Below are 21104 nucleotides of genomic sequence, written 5' to 3'. Positions count from 1 at the left end.
CTTTTTGCTGTTGTCCAATCACCATGAGCGCCTGGGATCACGTGGATATCACCATGGTGCTGGATGAGGCTTTCTGGCTGTGCAATGCTAGGCTCGTAGACTATGCTCGCTAATTGTTGTCGTTGGATTAAAAATCCGCTATGTCCTTGCGGACAAACAGACATGATCAGAATTGACACCTGTCTGTTACTTGGTGCGACGGGTGTCGGAAAAACCCTGCTGTTAAAGCGTTTGCAAAATATCCTTTGGATTGGCTACTGGGCTAAGCTAATGGTCACACCAAAAGACTCAATACCATTTTGTCAATTTTCTTGTTCTTTACCGTAGGTGTTGATGTTGCCATTTTCTTAACATATTTTATGGTTTAGTAGGCATGGCTTTGATGAGCTGGAGGCACTCCCTTCTACTTTACCAACGGTAAACCACGTTTTTGTTTTATGGCGCTTTAGTACGACCTTAAGTGTTCTTCTAAATTATTCTCATTCACAGGTTGGAACCAACTTAATAGACATCAGTTTAAAGAGGAGAAAGAAGGTGACACTGAGAGAGCTTGGGGGCTGCATGAGCTCAATATGGCCAAGTTATTACAGTGATGCCTCATCAGTAATAGTAGGTCCATTAATACCTTAAGCAAGTTCACTTATCAGTGTTGGGTGTAACTGAGTCACAAATAATTAGTTACTGTAATTGGATAACAATTTTAAGTAACTTAGCTTTGCTTACGGTGAATACTTGTAACTAAATTATAGTTATTCAGAAAATATTTAGTTACCCATAGGCATGACTTTTGCCGCCAGATAACGACCACAAAGGCAGAGAGAAGCTAATTGTAGCAGCCTTGTACAGATGTTACTTATTTCTATTATTGGTGTGATGCCATTTGAGAGTTTAAACAACATATTTCTTGTTTACCTCTATTTTTTTTTTAATAAAACATAAAAGCACACATTAATTCATTTATACAAAACTGATACAAAAGTTACTTTATAGAGGCAGTAACTAAGTAGTGTAATTTATCAAGTAACTTGTGATGAGTAACTTCTTTGACATTTTCAGTTCATGGTGGACGCATCCAACACTTCTCAGGTATCTTCATCCTGCATCCAGCTCCTGTCAGTTCTGGCTGCTGAGCCTCTTCAAGATGTTTCTGTACTACTAATTTTTAACAAAAGGTATGTTTGAAACATGCAAAGGGAATATTTTAAAAGTATTATTTTAATACTTTTAAATTAATTGTTATTATTCTACTTGTATTTTAGGGACATCCCTTGCTTAATGAGTCTTATCGAAATTAAGTCACTCTTTCGATTAGAAGATATTATTACATCTGCCACTCAATCAATCACAACAATGGAACTAAGTGCCTCCTCTGGACAAGGGCTTCAGGAGGTGCTTACCTGGTTGGAGTCTGTCACTGTTAAGTGAGCCTTTATACATACACAGCGTACATTTGGCCATTGGTACCCCAGAAATATTAATATAACCAACAACTATTGTAAAAATGTTTTGTTTTTTAATTGTTCATTAGATAGCTATATTTTGATGAATTGCTGGGTGGATTGTTTTAGCTAATCAAACTAACCACAAATGTATCATGTAAACCAAAAAATACACCCTTCCACAAGAGTCCAGGATATTTTTTTCTTATTTACACCTAATGGACATTATTTTGCAAAGACTTGAAACTGTGGTAACTTGTATTTGGGTAGTGGTCATGTATGGTCAAAATAACAAACTTTTTAATATTTAGCATTCATCATGTTGAACCATTCAGAGGCTACATCATTCATTTATTCCAGGCACCTTATGATGTCACATGTGCGAGATTTGTATTTGCCATTTAGCTCCATATGAACAGTGTGGAAACAGGAAAAGGACCTTACACAGAAATCAAACAGGTTTATAAAACATATGCTGCAATTCAGGAAGACATTTTGACAAATGTAAAAGTCCTCATCAAACTTGTCAATGATATATCATAAAGTGTGCTTTTCAGTATTTTAGCATCTGCTCAACTTCGCAGAAAATTTCAAGAAGCCAATTTGCTGGACTCAAAGCTCACAAATTTTAAAACCTTTCCAGTTAACATGAGGACATCAACAGTCCTGTCACAAATTTGAATCAATCTAGAGTTACATTATCATATGGCATTATATAATAACTAAGAATAGTACAAGATGCATCAGATTTGCTTGAGCCATAGTCATGGGAAAATCATTACCTACTGAAACTCTAAAGTTTTCTTTTTTTAGTTGTTCCTTATAAGAAAGGGTTTTGATTGGCTTGTGAGGCTTGTGATGCCTGCATGCTGCCTGACAGGGGCAGCAGTGGCTCAGGCATGGTCCCCAGCAGGTCCAGGCCGGGTTGGGTAGGATGGGTAAAAGAGGAGGGGAGGCTGGCGGGCTGATGGCTCAAAGGCAGGGGCAGCGAGGCACTATACGGAAGAGAGGCATTATTGGGAGCAGCAGAGATCAAGCCAGAGCCCATTTGATTCAGTGTTAGTTTAGGCTGCTCAGTTTGGAATGGATTATTGGCAGAAGGCGCACTCAGACCTTAGGAGAAATAAAAACAAAACAAAAAAACAATACATCAATGCCATTTTGTAGTCGATAGCTTCTTTTAGAATTTCTGAGATAATTTACCTGACAAAAATGGGTTTTTATTCTTAGGCTCATTTACTGGGATTAAACTGTCCAAATTTACAAGTGAAGCTGCAGCTGGATCGAGGAATGACTCAGGTGTCCGACAGGTGCGAGAGTTGGAAGCAAGTGGCAAGTTTTCCCTTAGATTCGTCAGGTCAAAAAGCTCCGGACTAGCCGCATCACCTCGCCCGTTAATGCTTACTTTGCCGCCATCCATAGCTTCATCAAATAAGTCACCATCTAGCAAAGTCAAAATTATGTTAATTTCAGATAATAAAATCAAGTTGTGACTTGCCTATTCAAGGGTCTTCTGCTTGCTAGTTTCTATGGAAATGTTATTTCTTAGTTCTCTGTTCCCCAGAATAGCATTATACTAATCTATGGACATGGGGCCAATTGTCAGGTCAGATCTTTGGGTCTCTATCTTTTGGGAGGCAAGCCCACTCACAGTAAAACAGGTTCTTCAAAACAGTAACATAACCAATTGATGAATATATCCAAAAGAGAAGTTTTCCCAGCAAAGTAATCACATATCAACCGAGGCCAAACCTCAAGCTAAAAAGTTACATAGTGTATCTTTTAAATGTATAAATACATTATGGACAAACCTGATGGGCTACCAGTACGAGGAGAGGGTCCCCTTCCAGCTCCTTGAATCTGATCAGATGGTGCAGCAAAAGGATCTACTCCTAAAATGTAAAAAAAAAAAAACCCAACTGATTGTATTTCATGTTCACTTTTTTTAACTGTAAATTTTAAAGTTTTGGACACATACACACACCTGCACTGCCAGAAGAGGCCCACGGTCTACTGTTGGAGGCCGGCACGTTGTTCAGTGGGGTGTCCCATGGATCAATAGACGCCTGGTATGGCTCCCAGGGTGGAGGTGGACTGCTTGGAGGTGCCATCCATGGAGAGTCAGGTCTCGACAGGTTGGTCCCTTCATCTTGAAAAAATTTATATTTTTTTTATTTATTTATTAATAAATAAATTAATATATATACACACACATTTTTATGTTTTTATTTTTCCCTTTTTTTTTTAAGAGTAAAAATTGACAATATTTCTAGTGCCATTTCCCAGACATTTAAGTGACATTAAAAAAATTACTGTCATAATACTTGGATCTTGAGGGTAATCAAGTAAAACACTGAAAAGAAGAATTGGTGGAATATTTGGTGGAATTGGAATATTTTTTCTTTTTAGGTACATTAAAAACTCTTACCAAGATGTTTTAGGGTAGGAAATATAACAGACAGATGATCACATGACTAACATTGACTGAAAATCAATCTTTGCTTGACCCACACAGGCAGCCAGGAAATCCAATAAAAATCTTAGAAATAGTTAAATGACATGCCAATTAAACAAAAACATATTTAAACATCTGATATATTTGAGACTTGAGACTGACCCAGAGAGTCCCAAGGGTCCCTGCCTCCACCTCGAGCAGCCGCCTGGTGTAGGCTGCTGTGAGGGTCCCGTGAAGGCGCAAAAATATCTACCAAGTCCATAAAAGCTGTCTGATCAGGACACACAAAGAAAAGTACAAAGTGAGTGTTATATATATGCTAGTTAATATATAAAAGTCATTCAAAATCATTTCTGCTGTGGTATGTACTACTAGCTCTTAAAAACCCCATTTAAGATAATTCATACCCCATTAATTCATACCCCGCCTTTAGCCTCCATCTCACGTTTGCTTTCTTCAAGAGCCCTATTTAGCATTGACTCATCTCCTTGACGAGTGAGTTGCTCCTGTCAATTAGCACACATAGAAAAAAAAAAGATCTTCAATAATGATGATCAAAATTATTTTTAAGTCACTATTCAATGTTGCTGGACCAAAAAACAAAACAATCTATATACAATACCTGCTGGTGCTCCTGTTTGCTCAAATTCAAGGCTAACTGAAGCTGGGCGTCATCATCCAAGTCCACATTGTTGGTTGGTGCACGAGGGGATGGCTAAAAGGAAAATACACCATAAACAAATAAGAGTTTGAATGTAATGGAGAACACCATGTTTATGGTCTCCAACAACAATCCAGTACCTCAAATGCAGTTTTAAAACTTAAAGCACTGGTTTTGGAGCAGGAGAGTTGGGTTGGGTTAGTGGAATAAAAAGTTGCAGGCTCATTGGATTAGTCTCAACCTTCTGATCAAATTAGATTGCTTTTTAAGGCGATGAAGTCCACAGATAAAATCCAGGCAGAGTTAAGTAGTACATGCACGTATTCTTAAGGGATAGGTACCCACTAAGAACGTAACTACCTTCTTTGAATCCTCCTTGCTGAGACTCATTGCGATTTGTAGTTGGGTCTGTTCATCAATATCCACAGTTGGAGGAGGTGGCTAGGGTCAAGTAGGAATGATTAAGCGAAAGTCTAATCAAAGATGAAAGTACACTTCACTGATCAAAAAAATAAAAAAATAAAACGCTATTATGGAGGTGGAATGGGGGTGAATGATCAAATATAAGTAATTCTCCATTTGATCATTGGAATCATGGGACACACACCATCCGGGCAGTTATGTAGCACACTCCCCCATGCAAGACACACAGGACTACTGTCTTTCCCATAAAGATGAGAAGCTGGAGCTCAGCACTGGATCAATGCATGCATCCTGTCTGCCTTCTCACTCTTCCAGCAGTTTCTGCACTACTCAGGATCACTCACGCTGATTGGTCAAATTGCCATTATTGGCCACATCAGAGACAGTCAATGATATCACTTTCTAAAGCCTTCTGGTAAATGGTAGCTTACAGCTCGTAGTGGTGTTTAATGGCCTGAACAGATGGTGTGGAAGCATGGGAGCCATTTTACGTTTTACTACAGCATTACTGAATGAAATGTGTACTGTGGGATGGACAGGGTCTCACGGAGAGTGCATGATATACCTTTTCACTCTCCTCTCGGCTCATGGCCAGGGCCAGCTGCAGCTGAAGCTCCTCTTCTCCACTGGTCTGCGGTCGAGCCTGTTCGATGTCTGGGGCAAGGCGAGAGGAGGAAGAGGAGGCTAAACAGAGGAAGAAAAGGATTTGAGTGTTATGGGAGATGACACAACATGATAGCACAGGAGAAAAATGGGATGCCAGTTTTTCAGTGGCAGAAGAGATAGGCAAATAAAAATAAACACTGGGGAGATTTTAGCATCCGTACAGAGGGTTTACTGCCTGTGCATGCTAATTCTATTCCACAGCCTGTTGTTTGGGACATTTGCTGGCATTGAGAACCATCATCTGCCTAACTCAGCCTGCCCCGAGAACAATGGCCTGCCTGTGTGTGAGTCAGGCCAGTGGAGGGGAGAGGAATGGATGGGGCCTACCTTATTACCCCGAAACTGGGTGGGTTCCAGGATGCAGACTTGGGCAGTAAGGGGGTCCCAGTGAACCAGCAGGGGCCAGGCAATGGGTCACAGAGTTAAGAGAGGACAGCAGGGTGCATGCTGGCAAATCTTACTATAGGAAATCAATCACTTCCACTGCGCTGCCTCTAAATATGGCATTTGTGCTAAAATGCATGTTGGCAATTAGCTGGTGCCAGTCGACTGACCCCCACCCACAACATCCATCAGCAGTTTACTTATCCCCTACTCTATTCTAAAAATGCAACACCTGTAGGTAAAAACACAAAATACACATCAAATATTCATCATTGCAGCATGAAAAATGCAGTTTTTTCTTTGCAAGCACAGTTCAAGATGAAGTCTAATTATTGTAGCAATTTAACAGATATTTAGTAATAGGATCGTCATCGGCCTTAAATATTGTTCTGTTGTTTTTTGTTTCAAATGCATTTATTAAAGCAAAGAAAACTGTATCTGGACACATGTTTTTGCTGGAACTGATCTAGAAAAGTTATAAAAGAAAGTTCTATCCAATAAATGTGTAGGATGAAAAGAAGCTTCTGAGATGAAAAGAGATGATAAAAAGGCCAGATAACATCTGTGGGCAACATTATGCAGACTGTGAAATTGGTCCCTATGATCAAAGATAGTTATAGATGTGGTATTTTAATAAATCCACAACTGGGTTTTTGACTAGTGCCCTTGAATAAACACCGCGGGCCACAGTTACCACACATCTGTTAAACACCTTCACACACAACGTTTGTAAAAAAGAAAAGGATGCAAGATATTGAGTTCAATTAAGTTCCCTATTGTCTGGAATGAAAACTAAGACCAGATCGTTTGTGCATATACTTTCACATTTGTTTGAGAAAATGCAAACAGGGCCTCTGCTGTTTTGTAAATGGCATGAGAATGAAAGGAATGTACAAACGATCCATTTTGAAAACAAACGAAAAAACACAACAATAACAACAACAAATACACAGCAAAACATCATTAAGGGAGCTTGAAACAAAAAGTATTTAAATGTACTTTTGTGCGTTGCAGCAATTTATCTGCCGTTTATCAATTCATCTAGTGACCATATGACTTGTGGATTCCAGAGGGATGACACATCAGAAAACTATTTTAACATTAGATAATAGGAACCATTCATCAAAGGTGATGCTCAAATAGATCTGTGCAATTAATCGAATTTTAATCAAGACTGAGATTCTGCCATGTCCAATTGTCAGTGATATTCTTTGGTCTACAGCCAATCCTCTGTCAGTAAAAATATGTGGTTTGGAATTCAGAATTTGGAGGAAGAAATATTAAATGGCAAAAATGAAATTGTTTTAAATTAATATTAAAGACACATACTTGTTTTTCCACACCATAAAATAAAATAAAATACAAAATCCTGATTGATTCATTTGAGAAAAAAACTGGTGAGTAATTTTTTTGTCATATTACCAGGCCCTACACTTAAAGTACTTACACTGAAGAGGGGATGATGTTCTCCTGCACCTGCCCGGCTCATCTCCGTAGGCTCCAGCTGGGTGACTGGTGCGCCGCCCCGGGTAGGGCGGGGGCATGGACCCCAGCCCGCTGCTCACTCCGGCCATGCGCGTCTTGGTTTTCAGTGCCTGACTCCTCTCCTTCTTCAGCTTCTCCTCGTCTCTCAGCAGAGCCACGAGTTGCTTGGCCTTCTCCCTCACATTGATGCCCTGGTCACGTCCGTCTCTGTCTAAATACTGGAAGTCCCTCAGAGTCTGAATGGAGTAGATTTTCTCTTTACACTCCTTCGCCACTTGCTCCGAGCCAGTCTTCACAAGATAGTCCATCAGGGTTAGTGCTTTATAAACATGACGCCAGTTCTTACCATGGTCATTGAGCCTTTTCCATAACATACCCATAACTTCAGCAATAGCCACTACATTGAAAGTCAAATCAGCTATTTCTGCCATAAGAGAGGTGGGAGGTCCCCAGGGGTCATTGGAGGTGGCTTCCCTGACCTTGATCTCAGCCTCGGTGTAGTTGTTGACCACATTTTTCATCTGACGGCGAAGTGATGAGGTTTGCATGATGCCGCTGCCTCTCAGTTAACTAAATTTCACAAAATCACAATCCGCACTCCAGATGTGAATCCTCTGTTCAGAGTGGTACATGCACGCAAGACTTCTGTGGAAAAATAAAGTACAAATTATAGTCACATTCACTAAAATTGTTTCTTAATTGTTACCAATGAAATAAATGAATTATGACTAGTAAGTAGCCTGTCTATAAGCAATCAATTCAAACTAATCATTTCATTTGACTAGAGTAGTATGGTCTTTGGAAGCAAAGGTACTCCGCATTATCCTTTTTCAGAGGATTGAATCAACCATGATATGTAAAAACCAAAGCCAAAAGATGTTACATAAGCTATAAAAAGACACAAATAAAAAACAACTCAGATACGGGAGAGGCCTTGACTTCACTGTCCTGATCGAAAGTGTAAATTAATAAATTGTTTGCAGATATTATCAACTCAATTGATCAACCCAACTTGAACTTTTCACCATTTATCTTCTGCAAATAAAGGCACTTGAACTGTTACATAACTGTTTGAAGAATGTATGTAACACATATTCAATATGGTTTAACATACATATTATGCCTAACAAATGACATGTTAGACTAGTACCTGGAAAAACAATTCTTCCGTGTACTGTGTACTTAATTTGCTGCAACACCCAATAATTGTTGGAGATGAGGCACACACACTTTACTGATAATTTGTAACCATGTTAGGACATTATTTGAGATTGAAATAATATCATGTTGGTGTCAATAAACTTTGGTGATTTGGTCACATTTTTAAACAATATATTCCCAATAAACTAAGCAGACAAAGTGTAATTGTGCAGTATGTTTAGCTTATGTAAAGCAAGTAAGCCGCACACTCAGACTCTATTAGTACCTAATGTTCAGCCCTTTATTAAAGATAAAGCTGCAGTTAAACACATGCATGTTGAAAACCAATTACTACCTGATGTAACATTTGCTTTTGGATACTTTTGATTATGCTTAAATGTTGTTTTAGCGTTGTTAGAAGTGCTTTGTCCTGCACAGTTAAAACCTCCATATGGTGGTCACAGTTAGAACATGACACATTATACTAATGAATTTAAGTCAGATTTTCATTTTACATCATATGGGCTAGTCAGAAACAGTTTCTGAAGAGTTTTCTGGGCGAAATTTGTTGAACTTTGAACTTGGACTAATCCATTTAGCACATCCACAATCAATAATAAAAACACACCCCATCTATCCTATCACTACACCTTCACTTTTGACCTTGCTCCCTCTCCAAAAAAATACTCTCCTTCATAATTCAGAGATATGAGATGGAGTAACTGTCTCTACTGTCAAGAACAAAATGTGTTCTGTAGCCAGCTAGGGTCCGTTTGTTAGTCCACAGCTGTTAGGGACCGTGGAAAAATCCGGCTGAAACTCCCCCAAAGCCCCTGTCCCAAACTGGAACGAAGAGCGAACTCCATCTGAGCTGAGCGCACGCTGCGTCAAACACGACACGGTCCAGAGCAGCGTGACTCAGCTACAGCCTCGAAAAGTTCAAATCTAATGACTAAAATCCAGCCCAGTTTACGTGCTTCACTTTCCCTCTTACCTTCAGGTCATAGCTGCTCAGAGGGGTCCCAACTTGGGGAGGATCTTGGTTAAAGGAGAAGAAAAAGATACGCCTTTCCCCGTCGACATGTCCCGGAGCTTTGTCAATGCCCAAACTACTGTGAAAGCAAAATAAGAAAAAAAAAAGCAAAACTGAGATGCACGCTCAAAATCCACACAATATCCCAGCTGGTAATAAGTTGAATTTGTTTTAAAATGTAAGGAGAGAGTGGGGATTTGCATATGGCACACTTAAACCCCCCACCTCTTTCTAAAAACACAGTGAAAATGGATGGGAAGGGACGGGGCAGAGAGGGCGGAGGGAGGGAGGAGGGAGGAGGGAAGAGCCGCTCGGTGCACGCGGAGTCACACTTAACCCCTTCACTGCTGATGTGCTCCGAGCAGGTGAGGGGCTGGATCACAAATGCAGGCCAACAAAAGAGCTTTTCTAAACCAACAGGCTTTTTGTGAGGTGAATTCTCTTCATTTGTTTTACTCTGAGCTAAGAAACAGTGGTTCAATTGCATAATAATAGATCAGATCATTAGTAGGCCTACACAAAAAGTCCATATTTTCATTTTCAAATTTGTTTCACATTTGTGCTAATCATATTATAACTGCCAGAATAGCCAGTACACCATTTTTTTTTTAATATAAGCAAAAATGTCAGCTTTTTATACCAGAAAAGGTCACATATGATTAGGTTTGTGTGTCACTAAACTCATTAAGGGTCTTGTTATTTAACACAAATAACAAAAATTATATAAGCAGCCAATTGTATTTCAGATCTACAACATTACCCTTTGACCACTATATCACCACCAAAGAATCAGATAAAGTGAGGGTATTTGTAAGTTGATCTAGGCTTACTTCCTTAGAGAAACTACAAAAATGCTTCATTTGACACCCACTTCTGCTGCAAGTACTGTTTTACCACTGGGAATTCAAAGAAGTGCATTTCCTTTTTAGCTGCTTCATCATTCCACAACTGTTTATTTATTTATTAGCACTAATGGGAGGCACATCTTATACATTATACAATAACAGCTCAGTTTGGGGGCTTTGTCTAATCTCCAGCCTTACAGTATTGTTGTGTGGTGCAGTTGGATTTTCTCAGAGAAATAATAGTGTCTTGAGGTTGACAGAGCAGGATATACAGGAAATACCAGCTCCACCTTCAGCCGACAAAGACACGTCACACAGATATGACAATAGGACAAAGTGCAAGAAGTTTAGTCACCAAAGAAGTGAACACAATGATCTAGTTTTGTTTGGGGTTTTTTTTGGGTAAAGCTGAAAAGGTAGATATAGGCTATACTAGACCTTACCTTACAAATGAGCATAATTGTTACTTAAAGGTGCAATATGTAACTTTACTGACGGGGTGGGTCCATCATTTGTTTGTGCCCATAGAGAGAAATTAAAATCCACACTTGCCAAAACAATAACATTTGAAGACAAGCAGAAAGGATACATAGTGCACCTTTACAGCACAATTTATGGCTTTATTATTTTCCAGTTTCAATGTTTTGGAAGGTTTTGGAACCAGAATATTTCATAAAGGTGATCACCAACCTAGTAAAAATAGTTTAGTAGTTATTTTTCAGTGTCTACGTCTGAATAACCAGAAGTAGACACTGACTGTTGCATATGCCCATGACGGTTCAGCTCCTATCCTGCCCTCCATTCTTGCATGTGTAGCTATTTCCCCTACAAACAGCGGCAGGGGCATGCTTTGTCTACCAACAAAGACATGATGAGGTCAGCATATCCATGGGGGCGGCACAGGTCTAGGACACAGGGAGGAGAGGATGGTAAATAAAACCATCCTATAGTGAAGCCTGACGTCACAAAGACTGGAAACATGACTATGAGGGAGTGTGCACCAGACAGCGTATCCTTGTGGGAACTTGCACTGCTGCTGTTAGGGGAGGATGCTAATGTTAATGGATGGAGTCAAATGGAAAGTAATCATAGCCCGAAAGGTGAAGTGGTGACTGAACAATGGGATTTTTTTTCTGTACATGTCTGATGCAACTGTTCATGTGTGTAAGTGTATTATGTTAATACTGTAGCGTTCTGATCTAAGGAAACATGCCAAATGACTTCTTGTTGTTTATTTGCCAGACACAATGCTACTATAGGCCAGAACCCACACCAAAACAAGCACAAAACAACTGCAGTCTCAATTTAGTAGTCTCCAAACTCATCAGTAATAGAACCTTCACATCAGCTTATCGGCATAGCAATCAAGTGTCACGTACAAAAACATTAACAACAAAAAGTGTCAACCTTGAACTAAACACAACATATCAGATCATTACAATATGTACCTCATTGCCTTTTGTTTATTATTAAAATGATTCATAATAAATATTTCAGTGATGTAAAAAGCAGTCCATAACCATGAAACAGAACAGCCTTCAGGTGATAAAGCATAGATGTAAAATAAACAAAAATGCAGTTAAGCTTATGCATAGGGTTAAGTTTCTCTCTCTGTGTGAAATGTTCATGTGATATTAAACTGCTGCCCTCTGGTGGATATGTTTGTGTATCAGTATCATATTTATTGAGTATTATACATTGCATTTGCTTTGCTTGTTGCATTAAAAAGAATGAATAAGGACCGGGGTGTCTAGTTAAAAAAAAAAGAAAAAGAAAGAATAAAAATACATAAAAAATAATAATAACAATAAATAAATATATAAATAAAAAATAATAAAAATATTACTTTCCGTATTTCACTTTTCCCCTATGAAATATAATATGATGGCATAACCAAGTTTGATCCTAATCAGCATTGCTAATAACATAAATAGCACAAACATATCATATTTTTATTTATAGCTGTATTTTATAGGCTATTTTCACTGGTTATTGCAGACATAAACAACATTTGTAATGGCTTCATTTCTCCATGCGTGACAACAAATGTGCTAAATTGTAGTTAAGCTGTATCTCAACAATAACCTCATTTATAAAGCACAGGAATATACCTGCTCATTAACATACATGACTAATATGTTAATAAGATGCTAATTGCTCAGATGCTGCTCAGCTGAAGCTCTACTCCAGTGGATGATGCTATTTCTGGGTAAGAGTCGGTGTGTCATGATGACGTATGCTGTCACTGCTGGTCATACACAGAAATGACAAATATTTTCAGTAACTCTATGTGGCAATAATCTCACATTTATTTGTCCTGGGTTTGTTAAGTGTTTGGTGAGTTCTCTATTGCAAAAATCACATCAAATTTGGGAATAAACTGAGACTAAACCTGGACTTAAACAGGATCCAATCACCAAAGTCTACACCAAGAGGACTAAACTCAGCTCAAACAGGACCAAAAGCACAGCAAATATGAACTCAGCCTTAATGGTGCACTACTGTACTAAACTGGACATTTTACAATTCCGGTCACCTTAATAACCCATGTTTGCACTGTTGTTATGATGTTGTTGTATATATCTATCTATAAGCATTTTATTTTTAAGCATATCTATCTTTGTACATGCCATTATTTGTACTTATTCGGTGTTTTTGTGTTGCACTTTATCACCAAAGAGAGTTCCTAGTTTGTGAGCTGTGTTCACTGACGATGACAATAAAAAGTCTCCTAATTCTGATTCTGATTCTTATCTGGAGGAGGATTTGCCACCTGCTTGTCTCCATGGAGGTGTTATTGCTTTGTCTGGAATATTCCACAGTTTGGCATTAAACATCTATCACCTATTTTCATACAAACGTCCCAAGGCCAAGTTACAGGTCAGATCTGTGGAGAGGCGATGCCATAATGTGGAACATTCCAGACAAAGCAAAAACGGAATGGAGAAAATCTACAGTGTGCACCTCTGAATACAGCACTGCTATATTTTACATATCTTCATATTTACATATTTTTACATTTTACAAACAATACCTCACCAATAAACAGGCCTATAGAAAAAACAATCTCCTTGAATTTCCATCATAACAGGACTGAGGCTGCACTTATTCAAATTGGCCATGACAGAACCAGTGTGTTGTGAGTGAGTACAGCCTCCTACACTCTTCAGTCTCCCAGAGGAACATTTGAGAGCAGCCTTTTCATTCAGTGTCCTTGATCATCAAAAGAATGCTCGAGATTTCTGCAACAGCACTAAATCGATTATAACCATTCCACCAGAACGTCGTGTCCTATACATCAATTTGTTCATTTTAGCTTTATATAATATTTATAAGGCAGGGCAAGGCAAGGCAAGTTTATTTGTATAGCACAATTCGTACACAAGGTAATTCAGAGTGTAGACATAGGCTATATGATTTGCTTGTGACGACTAGTGACAACAGATTGAATCACAGAGTATGAGCTGTAACAAAAGGCAGATCGTGACTGTTTCCCATCCAATAATAGGCCTGTTTACTCATTTGGAACAAGTGGATTCATTTCACCGCCCATCCAACATAGGGCGATAGGAAATGGTAGTAAATAAATAGTGAATGAATGGTCAATAAAAGCGTAAGGCATATAAGTGTGTCTAAATAAAGTCAAGTATGAGCGTAAACGTAGGACTATTACTGTTAGGCACAAACTGTGTTAATTTGCTAAATGCCAGAGCATGTGATGTCCTAGACTGTTCTAGTGCTAAATATTCTTCACAGAAAAATCGCAAGTTAAACTGGGGATATTGGCCGGAATAATAAGCATCTATAAAAGGAATGAAAGTGTTGATGACACTTGATGACGCAGAGCGCGCCTGGTGCGCGCCTATAAAACTGAGCAGTGATTATTTTGCGCGGAGAGTCCAACTGAGAGGCATCCGTCACGGCAAGGCTCTGAATATCGGGGCTTCCGTGCAAACAGAACACTGAGATGAACTCAACTGAGAAGGGCTACCTTCCTTTTGATGGCATCCTCGACCTGTTCAGCCTCCTCGGACAACATCCACCAGGAGTCTCACACCTGCTGACGCACGGCGCCAAACTATCTCCATTCTCTCATCATCCCAACACGTTCAGTCTGTCCAAGACGGGCATGAGCATCGTAAAAACAGTCCACGGCTGCCGTGGGGATCACGTGAAAATGACAAGATCAACCAGGTCAAGCTCTGGCCAGCGACAAGTATCCAGTGAAAAACTAGTGAAAAGGTCCGTGGACAACATGGATCTCGGGCGAATACAGCCACAGAACTGTCAGAGGATAGTAGTCCTCGGTTCGCCAAAGGCGGGCAAAACCAACCTCCTGCTCAGGTTCTTGGGTAAAGACTTTAAAGAGCACTATGAACCAACCCGAGAGGACTTTCACAGAAAACTGTTTCACATCGGAGGAGAGACGTACCGAGTGGATCTGCTGGATGCGGCGTGCGAGAGAGACTTCCCCGCGAAGCGCAGACTGTCTATCCTCACAGGTGAGTCTCAGACTAATGAACATTCAAGAACAATGTGTGTCTTTACAAGTATTAACATGACTGTGCTCTTCCAGGTGACATATTTATGCTCGTCTTCAGTTTGGACAACAGGGACTCTTTCCGAGAGGTGTGCGAGCTGCTCAATGAGATCAGATCTGCAAAGACAAAGTTTCTCAAAATGAAGACTCCGGCCAAAGTCCCTGTAGTGGTCTGTGGAAACAAGGCGGACCTGGGCGCACCGCAGAGGGTCATGGGCCGCTCTGAAGTGGTTAAAACATTAGGTGAAGACGTTACGTACGTCGAAACCTCCGCCAAGAACAGTATAGGACTGGAAATCATGTTCGGTGCCCTGGCCCGTTTGGGCGGTTTACCTGAAGAAACGAACCCCGCGCGTCACGAGATCATCTCCATCCAGAGCTACCAGTCTCTGTGCGCGAGCCAAAGGGGCAGAAGCAGCAAGACGCACAAGGCACGTGCGCCATGTGGAGCCGTGGATCCACTGGCGCGCAGACCCAGTTTCACCACGGATCTGAAATTAGTGCTTGGATCAAGCACAAAATCAACCAAACCCGAGAGGTGTCAGATTCAATGAATTTGAGCCTTCTTGGAAAACCAATTGTAGTAGTATACTGCAATGTCATATAATGTAAGGAGTTATACTCTTGTAGCATCTGGCTGGACCAATGCATTAGAACATTTTGTACTTTTTGTATGTAAAAAAATATTTAATAAAGACTGTTTATATGTCCCAAGACCTTTGTCATTTTCTGCACATTAATCATGCATATAATCTATCCATGGGTTTCAGAACTATGAAGTGTTTCTCACAGATGATCATCAAAAATGAATGTATTTAAATAATATTTTAAAACAGTATTTAAAGTAATTATAATTACAGAAATATCTAAGATGCACTCCCCTTTAAACCACTAGAATAACTTTTAAGATGTTGGTGAAAGCACAGAGCTGAGGCATCTCCACAGTGAAAAGTAGTGAGTGGGCAACAGGAAGAAAGTCACATTGAGTGGATTCAGCACCATGGAGAGATCTCAAAAATCCTTATCGCCCAAGGTCTTTTTATGCAACTGTTTTATTTTTAAACTATATGTGCAGCTATGATGAAGCTTTTGTAATTGTGATAACTGCAATATGGCATGAGTACATTTCCATTATAAAAAAAAGATACTTAAGAGGTTTTGTTGTAGGCATATTAACAAAAGGACTCGATAGACCACTGAATCTCATTATACACGCCTACACATGACAAATTCACACCAACTCAACAACGGTCTATTTCCTGTCCAATAATTAAAGTGCTTTGTGAAGGTGAGATGTTTTTCTGTGTAGTCATCGTAGCAAAACAAGGTTGAAAAACAGAAAAAAAAAAAAAAATGACCCAATGATGATGCAAATCCTACTTGTCCTAATTCAGCTCTTTTAAGTTGTTTTTCATTATTCACAAACTGCGTGTTAAGATGCAAGCAAGTCAAGGCCAACTGAGTTGCTCTGTGTAACTCTGATGAATGCTATTACATTTGATTCATTTTGTTCATTAAAAAAATCCCAGCAAAAAGTGATAAAGTGGTTAAACTAGACTCAAGTTGAGGTTAAGAGCTTAAGATTGGTATAAGTCAGGTCTTATAACGTATAAGGTATTAGTCAGTCGCCTTGTAAAAATGTCCATGTTGTTGTCACCTCGCATTGTAAAAACTGTTATTGTCTTTTTGTTTTGGAGTGTAAATCCGTTCAGTCTCCAAGAGCAGAGTTGGCAGTATGCTGTCCAGTAAGGCAAGACCTTCATATGAGCAGCGAAGACCCCTACATAAGAAATGTGTCATCAGCTATTCAATTTGCCAATCTAAAAATAATACCATTTAAGAATAATTACCTTTCATCAAGTATTAGTTTGCCACTTTGCTGTAAATCTTGAACATCGGGGGAAGAACCGAAAATATGGTGGAGATTCACGTGTGGGCTGAAACGCTGCCAGTGCTGAGAGACAGAAATAGCATTTTATCGAATGATGATATATATATGATTAAAATAACTTTAGTTTAATGATTCATATTGAAGTTACCTTGTGCGTTATGCCTTTGGTCATTCTCATTCCCATCACCAACACCTCCTCTATTCTGCAAACACATTGGTCTTGATAATGAAAGTGAGTCCACAAACAAGTCTATAGATAGGACTTCTCAAGTACAGTCTCAGTACATGAAGACACCAGGCCCTTCACATACTGGCTCATATGTCATTGTCAACAATATCACTTACAGGAACATCCTGGTGACACAGTTCAATACTTACAGTTCACGTTGACAGAGCTGAATCCTCCTCCGGGTGCCATGACCCATCTTCTGGACCTCACACATCCAAACTTCAGGCTCCAAAGTCTGTGTCCTGGCCTCTCGACAAACTCCCCCCTCTCCTAATGGGACAAATCTGCCATGTGCCCCTAAAAAGTAACTTTAGACTTTAGATCCCCAAAGTTTCTGGAATATTCAGAAAAGAAAGTGCCTGGGCGAGGGTCTGTCACCTGCTTGTCTCATGAATATATTCAGAATTTGCTTGAAATGTTTAAAAATATGGTATAAAGTTATCCATCTTGCATTTACTTAATTACAAGCATTTTTATGGCAAAAGAATTTCTTGGTTTGCTTGTCACCTACTTGTCTCCATAAGATATAAAAAGAATATGCAAGAAGGTTTGAGATGCACCTTTAAAAATACTTGTAAAGATATGGTTCAAATTAAATCCCTATTCAACTGTTATTTAAAGAAGCTATTGTTACTGGCTTTTGTTAATGTTTTAATCAATGCCTTAATTCACAAACATTTTGAAGGTTTCACTAAAGCTGACACCACAAAGTAGAAACCTCATGTCGTGATGGCAATCTCCTAGCGTTGCCAGCAAGATGAGTTCTCGTGATTTTTGTGAGCTCACAAATTCTTGTCAATCTGCCTTGTTCACCTCTGGCTGAAGCGTGGATTTAACTAAAAGTTAGATTTTTTTGAGTTGTTCCTCTGTTGTGACGTTACAACCATCAAGTATTTGTTTGAACACTCAGATCATTGGTTCTGATCGTTTTCAGCAAGAGCCATGCCAGATTGATATGTAGAACTCTATTCAGAGGGCTACACATATCAATCTGACAAGAGTTATATTAGTAATCTCCTGGAAGACTGAAGGATTGCCCAAATTGTTTGAAAAGGTTACACAATTACCTGGTCCAACACCAATATACTGTCTCCCTTTCCAATAACTCAGATTGTGATGACTGACAGCATTCTACAAAAAAGAAAAATATCAGTAAAATGGAAATCACATTTTAAAGAATACAACTGCTATTGCCACTGACTCACATGTCTTGCAAAGTTTGATACTTCATACTGCTGAAAGTTGTGTTGGTGGAGGACAGCCCTGGCTCTTTGGTACATCTCTGCAGTAACCTCCTCTTCAGGCACAGTCACTTCTCCACGTTGCACCTGTTTAAAAAGCTGTGTTCCTCTTTCCACAGTGAGCTGGTATAGAGAGAGGTGGTCGTCACAAATCTGTAACACCTCCCTCAACTCAGTGTCCCAGGATCGGACTGTCTGCCCAGGACGCCCAAACATGAGGTCAACAGAAACTCTGCCAGGGCATAGCCGTGATGCCTCCTCAATGGTACGCAATGCATCATGGGAACTATGGTCTCTTAGCAGAACCACCAAATCATCATCATTGAGAGTCTGCAAAGAATCAAATATATGTTAAAACTGCAAACAATACTTTAAAAGATGAACTCTATAAACAACATTATATTAATTTTATATGATTACACAGAAAAATCTATCCAGTCCAGTCAATTCACTGAAATCTCACAGTTAGTTTTAGTAACAGCCTAGTATTAATTTGGAGCTTAACTGAGATCTGTTGAGCCTTCACTACTATTACAAATTTCCTCCTTCTCATCCTTCTCCTCCTCCTCCTCCTCCTCCTCTCCAGTTACAAGAAAAAACTAAAGCAGTTTCATAAATATACTTATGCTACATATACTAATTATTTAACTCACTTGGACCCCAACAGAGAAACGGTTCACTCCAGCATGGTAAAAGTCCTCCAACTTTGACCTTCCAAGGGGTGTGGGGTTAACCTCCAGAGTCACCTCAGCATTGTGATGAATATGAGCATGCTGTGAAATGGATTCAAGCACTGCTGCGAATGTTGAAGGGTGGGCTAGGCTTGGTGTCCCTCCTCCAAAAAACACTGATGTGATGCTGCAAATAGACAAGTTTTTATTAACATAGTGAAGAGGCTACTCCATTTAAACCACATGATGAATAGACTCAGCAGGATCAACATCAATATAAGACATTAGCTTTTACTTTTTAATAAAAAAGATCTTGTGTAAACAATTTTTGCATCATTCAGTAGCTTTGTCTTTTATCCATTTCTATGTCTTTGTAATACTAGTTATCTGGTGTGGCAACAATGACTAAGTGTTTTTGGAGTGTTTGGATTGGTTCAACCCCAGTTTCAAGCAATGCACACTGTCCTTGTGTCCTTAAGCAACTCATTTCAATCACCTTTGAAAAGTATGAATGTCTGGGAAGATGTCACTACTACTATTACTACTACTGCTACTATCACTAAACATAACCAGAAGTCTGAGTGACCAAAAACCGCATGCGTATTTTAAAATACACACATTCTTGCTGAGAAACTGGGGCCACTCATGTTATAATTACATAATAACAGCATCAAACAGCTGATGACAACTGACTGATAAAAACATTTTGTGGAAGTCTGCCTATATAATCAGTTACATACCATGAAACCTGACTCAGTTGAAGCAAAGTTTGTGCCTCTTTTTGGAGGCACTCAGTCATAATGTTGTCACTGCTTGATCTAGAAATATACTTATTGAAATTGCAGTAAGAACATCTTCTGAGACAGTAAGGCCACTGCAGAAGAGAACAAAAAGACACTGACGAAAGTTGTTCAGTAGTTATAAAAATAGAACATCTGAAGGACGTTTGAGGTAATAAAATGTGAGAGTCAGACTAACTCACATGGACGTAGAGGGAGGCAGTTCTCTGCAATTCATCCTCACTTTGGCCTTCTGCTTTAGGGATTTCAGAGAATAAATACCGGGGTACAACGCGTGCACAGGTGGGCATGGCACGTCTCAGCGCCCGGGAAGTGTGAAAAAGCATCTTGAAGGAGCGTTAAAAGGGTTCGAAGCTAAGTGATGGTCATTTAGGTTTCTTCATTTTGATAAAAGCCTTCTCGGTATAAATAAAGTAAATACATAAATGGGCTTACATGCTAAAGACAAGCCACATTCGACAATTTAAATTAAAAAAGTCAATTATTTACTTTTGCAGCCCATGCTTTGAACAGCTGATCCCATGTGCCGGATGTGACGTTGCATTGAAACTCCAAGACTTCCTGTTTCTGTTATACAAAATACAATCACACGGGGGCGCTAGAAACAGTACATTTTATTCTTAGTAGCAAATCAAATCACTTTTTTTTACGGTTTCCACTATTTTGCTTGTACTATAATCGATAGAATGTTATATAATTTCATGATTAAGTAATAGTGTTAATAGTGTATGTTACCTTTCATTTTATTTCTCTCTTCATGAAGATGAGAAGCCACCCGGCCACGTTACAGGTCAGATCTGTGGAATGGTGACCCTGCTCACAGTAAAAAAAATATATGTTTAGTGTGAGACAAGCAAGTGGTGGTGGTCCTGCACCCTAAAGGTTACATAGTTATAGTGCACCTTTAACTTAAAAGGCCTACAGAAAACTTTTGAGTTGAACTTGGACATAACCCAAGTTATTTAATGAGCTATTGATTATACTGTACTAAATAATTTGGCTTTGTGACACTGAAACGACCTTGTAATGCTGCCTTTGGATTACACATTTTTCTGATTATTCATGTTTCTGTAACAGGATTATTAGGACTAATTGTCTGAGAGGAATTCAGCATGTTTACTCCTTATTAGATCTCATTATGAGCTGATTGATCTTGCTCATACTCTCAGACTGTGGGACCTATGCAATTAAGTTTGGCCCT

General features: G+C 39.3%; 5 protein-coding genes across 7 annotated transcripts in view; 3 read left to right on the top strand and 2 right to left on the bottom strand.

Moving 5' to 3' along the window:
* tubb4bl (tubulin, beta 4B class IVb-like) overlaps positions 1–21104 on the top strand; it is a 175424-nt gene that overhangs the window by 37378 nt on the left and 116942 nt on the right. The window lies entirely within an intron of this gene.
* arl16 (ADP-ribosylation factor-like 16) lies at positions 54–1425 on the top strand. Of its 2 annotated transcripts, none has more exons than XM_055223526.1 (5): positions 54–238; positions 362–417; positions 490–534; positions 1057–1172; positions 1260–1425. In XM_055223526.1, exons 1-5 carry the CDS (start codon positions 103–105, stop codon positions 1423–1425), a joined length of 519 nt encoding a protein of 172 aa, XP_055079501.1. In that variant the 5' UTR covers positions 54–102. The 2 variants fall into 2 exon arrangements, with proteins under 2 accessions (XP_055079501.1, XP_033827739.1); XM_033971848.2 differs by having other exon boundaries at positions 490–609.
* epn3a (epsin 3a) lies at positions 1793–9943 on the bottom strand. 2 transcript variants are annotated; one of them, XM_033971843.2, is made up of 11 exons: positions 9648–9943; positions 7476–8158; positions 5544–5662; positions 4916–4996; positions 4517–4609; positions 4317–4400; positions 4057–4165; positions 3424–3588; positions 3251–3331; positions 2643–2882; positions 1807–2552 (listed from the first exon to the last, which is right to left on the bottom strand). In XM_033971843.2, exons 2-11 carry the CDS (start codon positions 8059–8061, stop codon positions 2260–2262), a joined length of 1851 nt encoding a protein of 616 aa, XP_033827734.1. In that variant the 5' UTR covers positions 8062–8158; positions 9648–9943; the 3' UTR covers positions 1807–2259. The 2 variants fall into 2 exon arrangements, with proteins under 2 accessions (XP_033827735.1, XP_033827734.1); XM_033971844.2 differs by lacking the exon at positions 4916–4996 and having other exon boundaries at positions 1793–2552.
* rasd2a (RASD family member 2a) lies at positions 14449–15783 on the top strand. The gene is made up of 2 exons (XM_033971173.2): positions 14449–15033; positions 15108–15783. The coding sequence occupies exons 1-2, from the start codon at positions 14499–14501 to the stop codon at positions 15623–15625; spliced, it is 1053 nt and encodes a 350-aa protein (XP_033827064.1). The 5' UTR covers positions 14449–14498; the 3' UTR covers positions 15626–15783.
* rsad1 (radical S-adenosyl methionine domain containing 1) lies at positions 16113–20440 on the bottom strand. The gene is made up of 9 exons (XM_033971053.2): positions 20086–20440; positions 19844–19977; positions 19086–19290; positions 18397–18762; positions 18259–18322; positions 17341–17488; positions 17111–17165; positions 16922–17025; positions 16113–16851 (listed from the first exon to the last, which is right to left on the bottom strand). Exons 1-9 carry the CDS (start codon positions 20227–20229, stop codon positions 16725–16727), a joined length of 1347 nt encoding a protein of 448 aa, XP_033826944.1. The 5' UTR covers positions 20230–20440; the 3' UTR covers positions 16113–16724.

The sequence above is a fragment of the Periophthalmus magnuspinnatus genome, chromosome 8, assembly GCF_009829125.3.
Source record: "Periophthalmus magnuspinnatus isolate fPerMag1 chromosome 8, fPerMag1.2.pri, whole genome shotgun sequence".
Classification (NCBI taxonomy): domain Eukaryota; kingdom Metazoa; phylum Chordata; class Actinopteri; order Gobiiformes; family Gobiidae; genus Periophthalmus; species Periophthalmus magnuspinnatus.
The sequence above is the reverse complement of the archived record's forward strand: the minus strand, read 5'-3'. Positions and strand labels throughout refer to the sequence as shown.

What these genes read in the sequence shown, in the direction of transcription:
- arl16 (XM_033971848.2), top strand. Translation starts at nt 103, where the DNA reads ATGCTCGCTAATTGTTGTCGTTGGATTAAAAATCCGCTATGTCCTTGC. An exon ending in GCTGTTAAAGCGTTTGCAAA is followed by an intron (nt 239 to 361) that starts ATATCCTTTGGA and finishes AACATATTTTAT; the next exon opens with GGTTTAGTAGGCATGGCTTT. An exon ending in TCCCTTCTACTTTACCAACG is followed by an intron (nt 418 to 489) that starts GTAAACCACGTT and finishes TCTCATTCACAG; the next exon opens with GTTGGAACCAACTTAATAGA.
- rsad1 (XM_033971053.2), bottom strand. Translation starts at nt 20,229, where the DNA reads ATGCTTTTTCACACTTCCCGGGCGCTGAGACGTGCCATGCCCACCTGT. An exon ending in CCAAAGGCATAACGCACAAG is followed by an intron (nt 17,026 to 17,110) that starts GTAACTTCAATA and finishes TCTGTCTCTCAG; the next exon opens with CACTGGCAGCGTTTCAGCCC. An exon ending in AAACTAATACTTGATGAAAG is followed by an intron (nt 16,852 to 16,921) that starts GTAATTATTCTT and finishes TTTCTTATGTAG; the next exon opens with GGGTCTTCGCTGCTCATATG.
- rasd2a (XM_033971173.2), top strand. Translation starts at nt 14,499, where the DNA reads ATGAACTCAACTGAGAAGGGCTACCTTCCTTTTGATGGCATCCTCGAC. An exon ending in CAGACTGTCTATCCTCACAG is followed by an intron (nt 15,034 to 15,107) that starts GTGAGTCTCAGA and finishes GTGCTCTTCCAG; the next exon opens with GTGACATATTTATGCTCGTC.
- epn3a (XM_033971843.2), bottom strand. Translation starts at nt 8,061, where the DNA reads ATGCAAACCTCATCACTTCGCCGTCAGATGAAAAATGTGGTCAACAAC. An exon ending in GCAAGGAGGATTCAAAGAAG is followed by an intron (nt 4,610 to 4,915) that starts GTAGTTACGTTC and finishes TTTTCCTTTTAG; the next exon opens with CCATCCCCTCGTGCACCAAC. An exon ending in TAAAAACCCATTTTTGTCAG is followed by an intron (nt 2,553 to 2,642) that starts GTAAATTATCTC and finishes ATTTCTCCTAAG; the next exon opens with GTCTGAGTGCGCCTTCTGCC.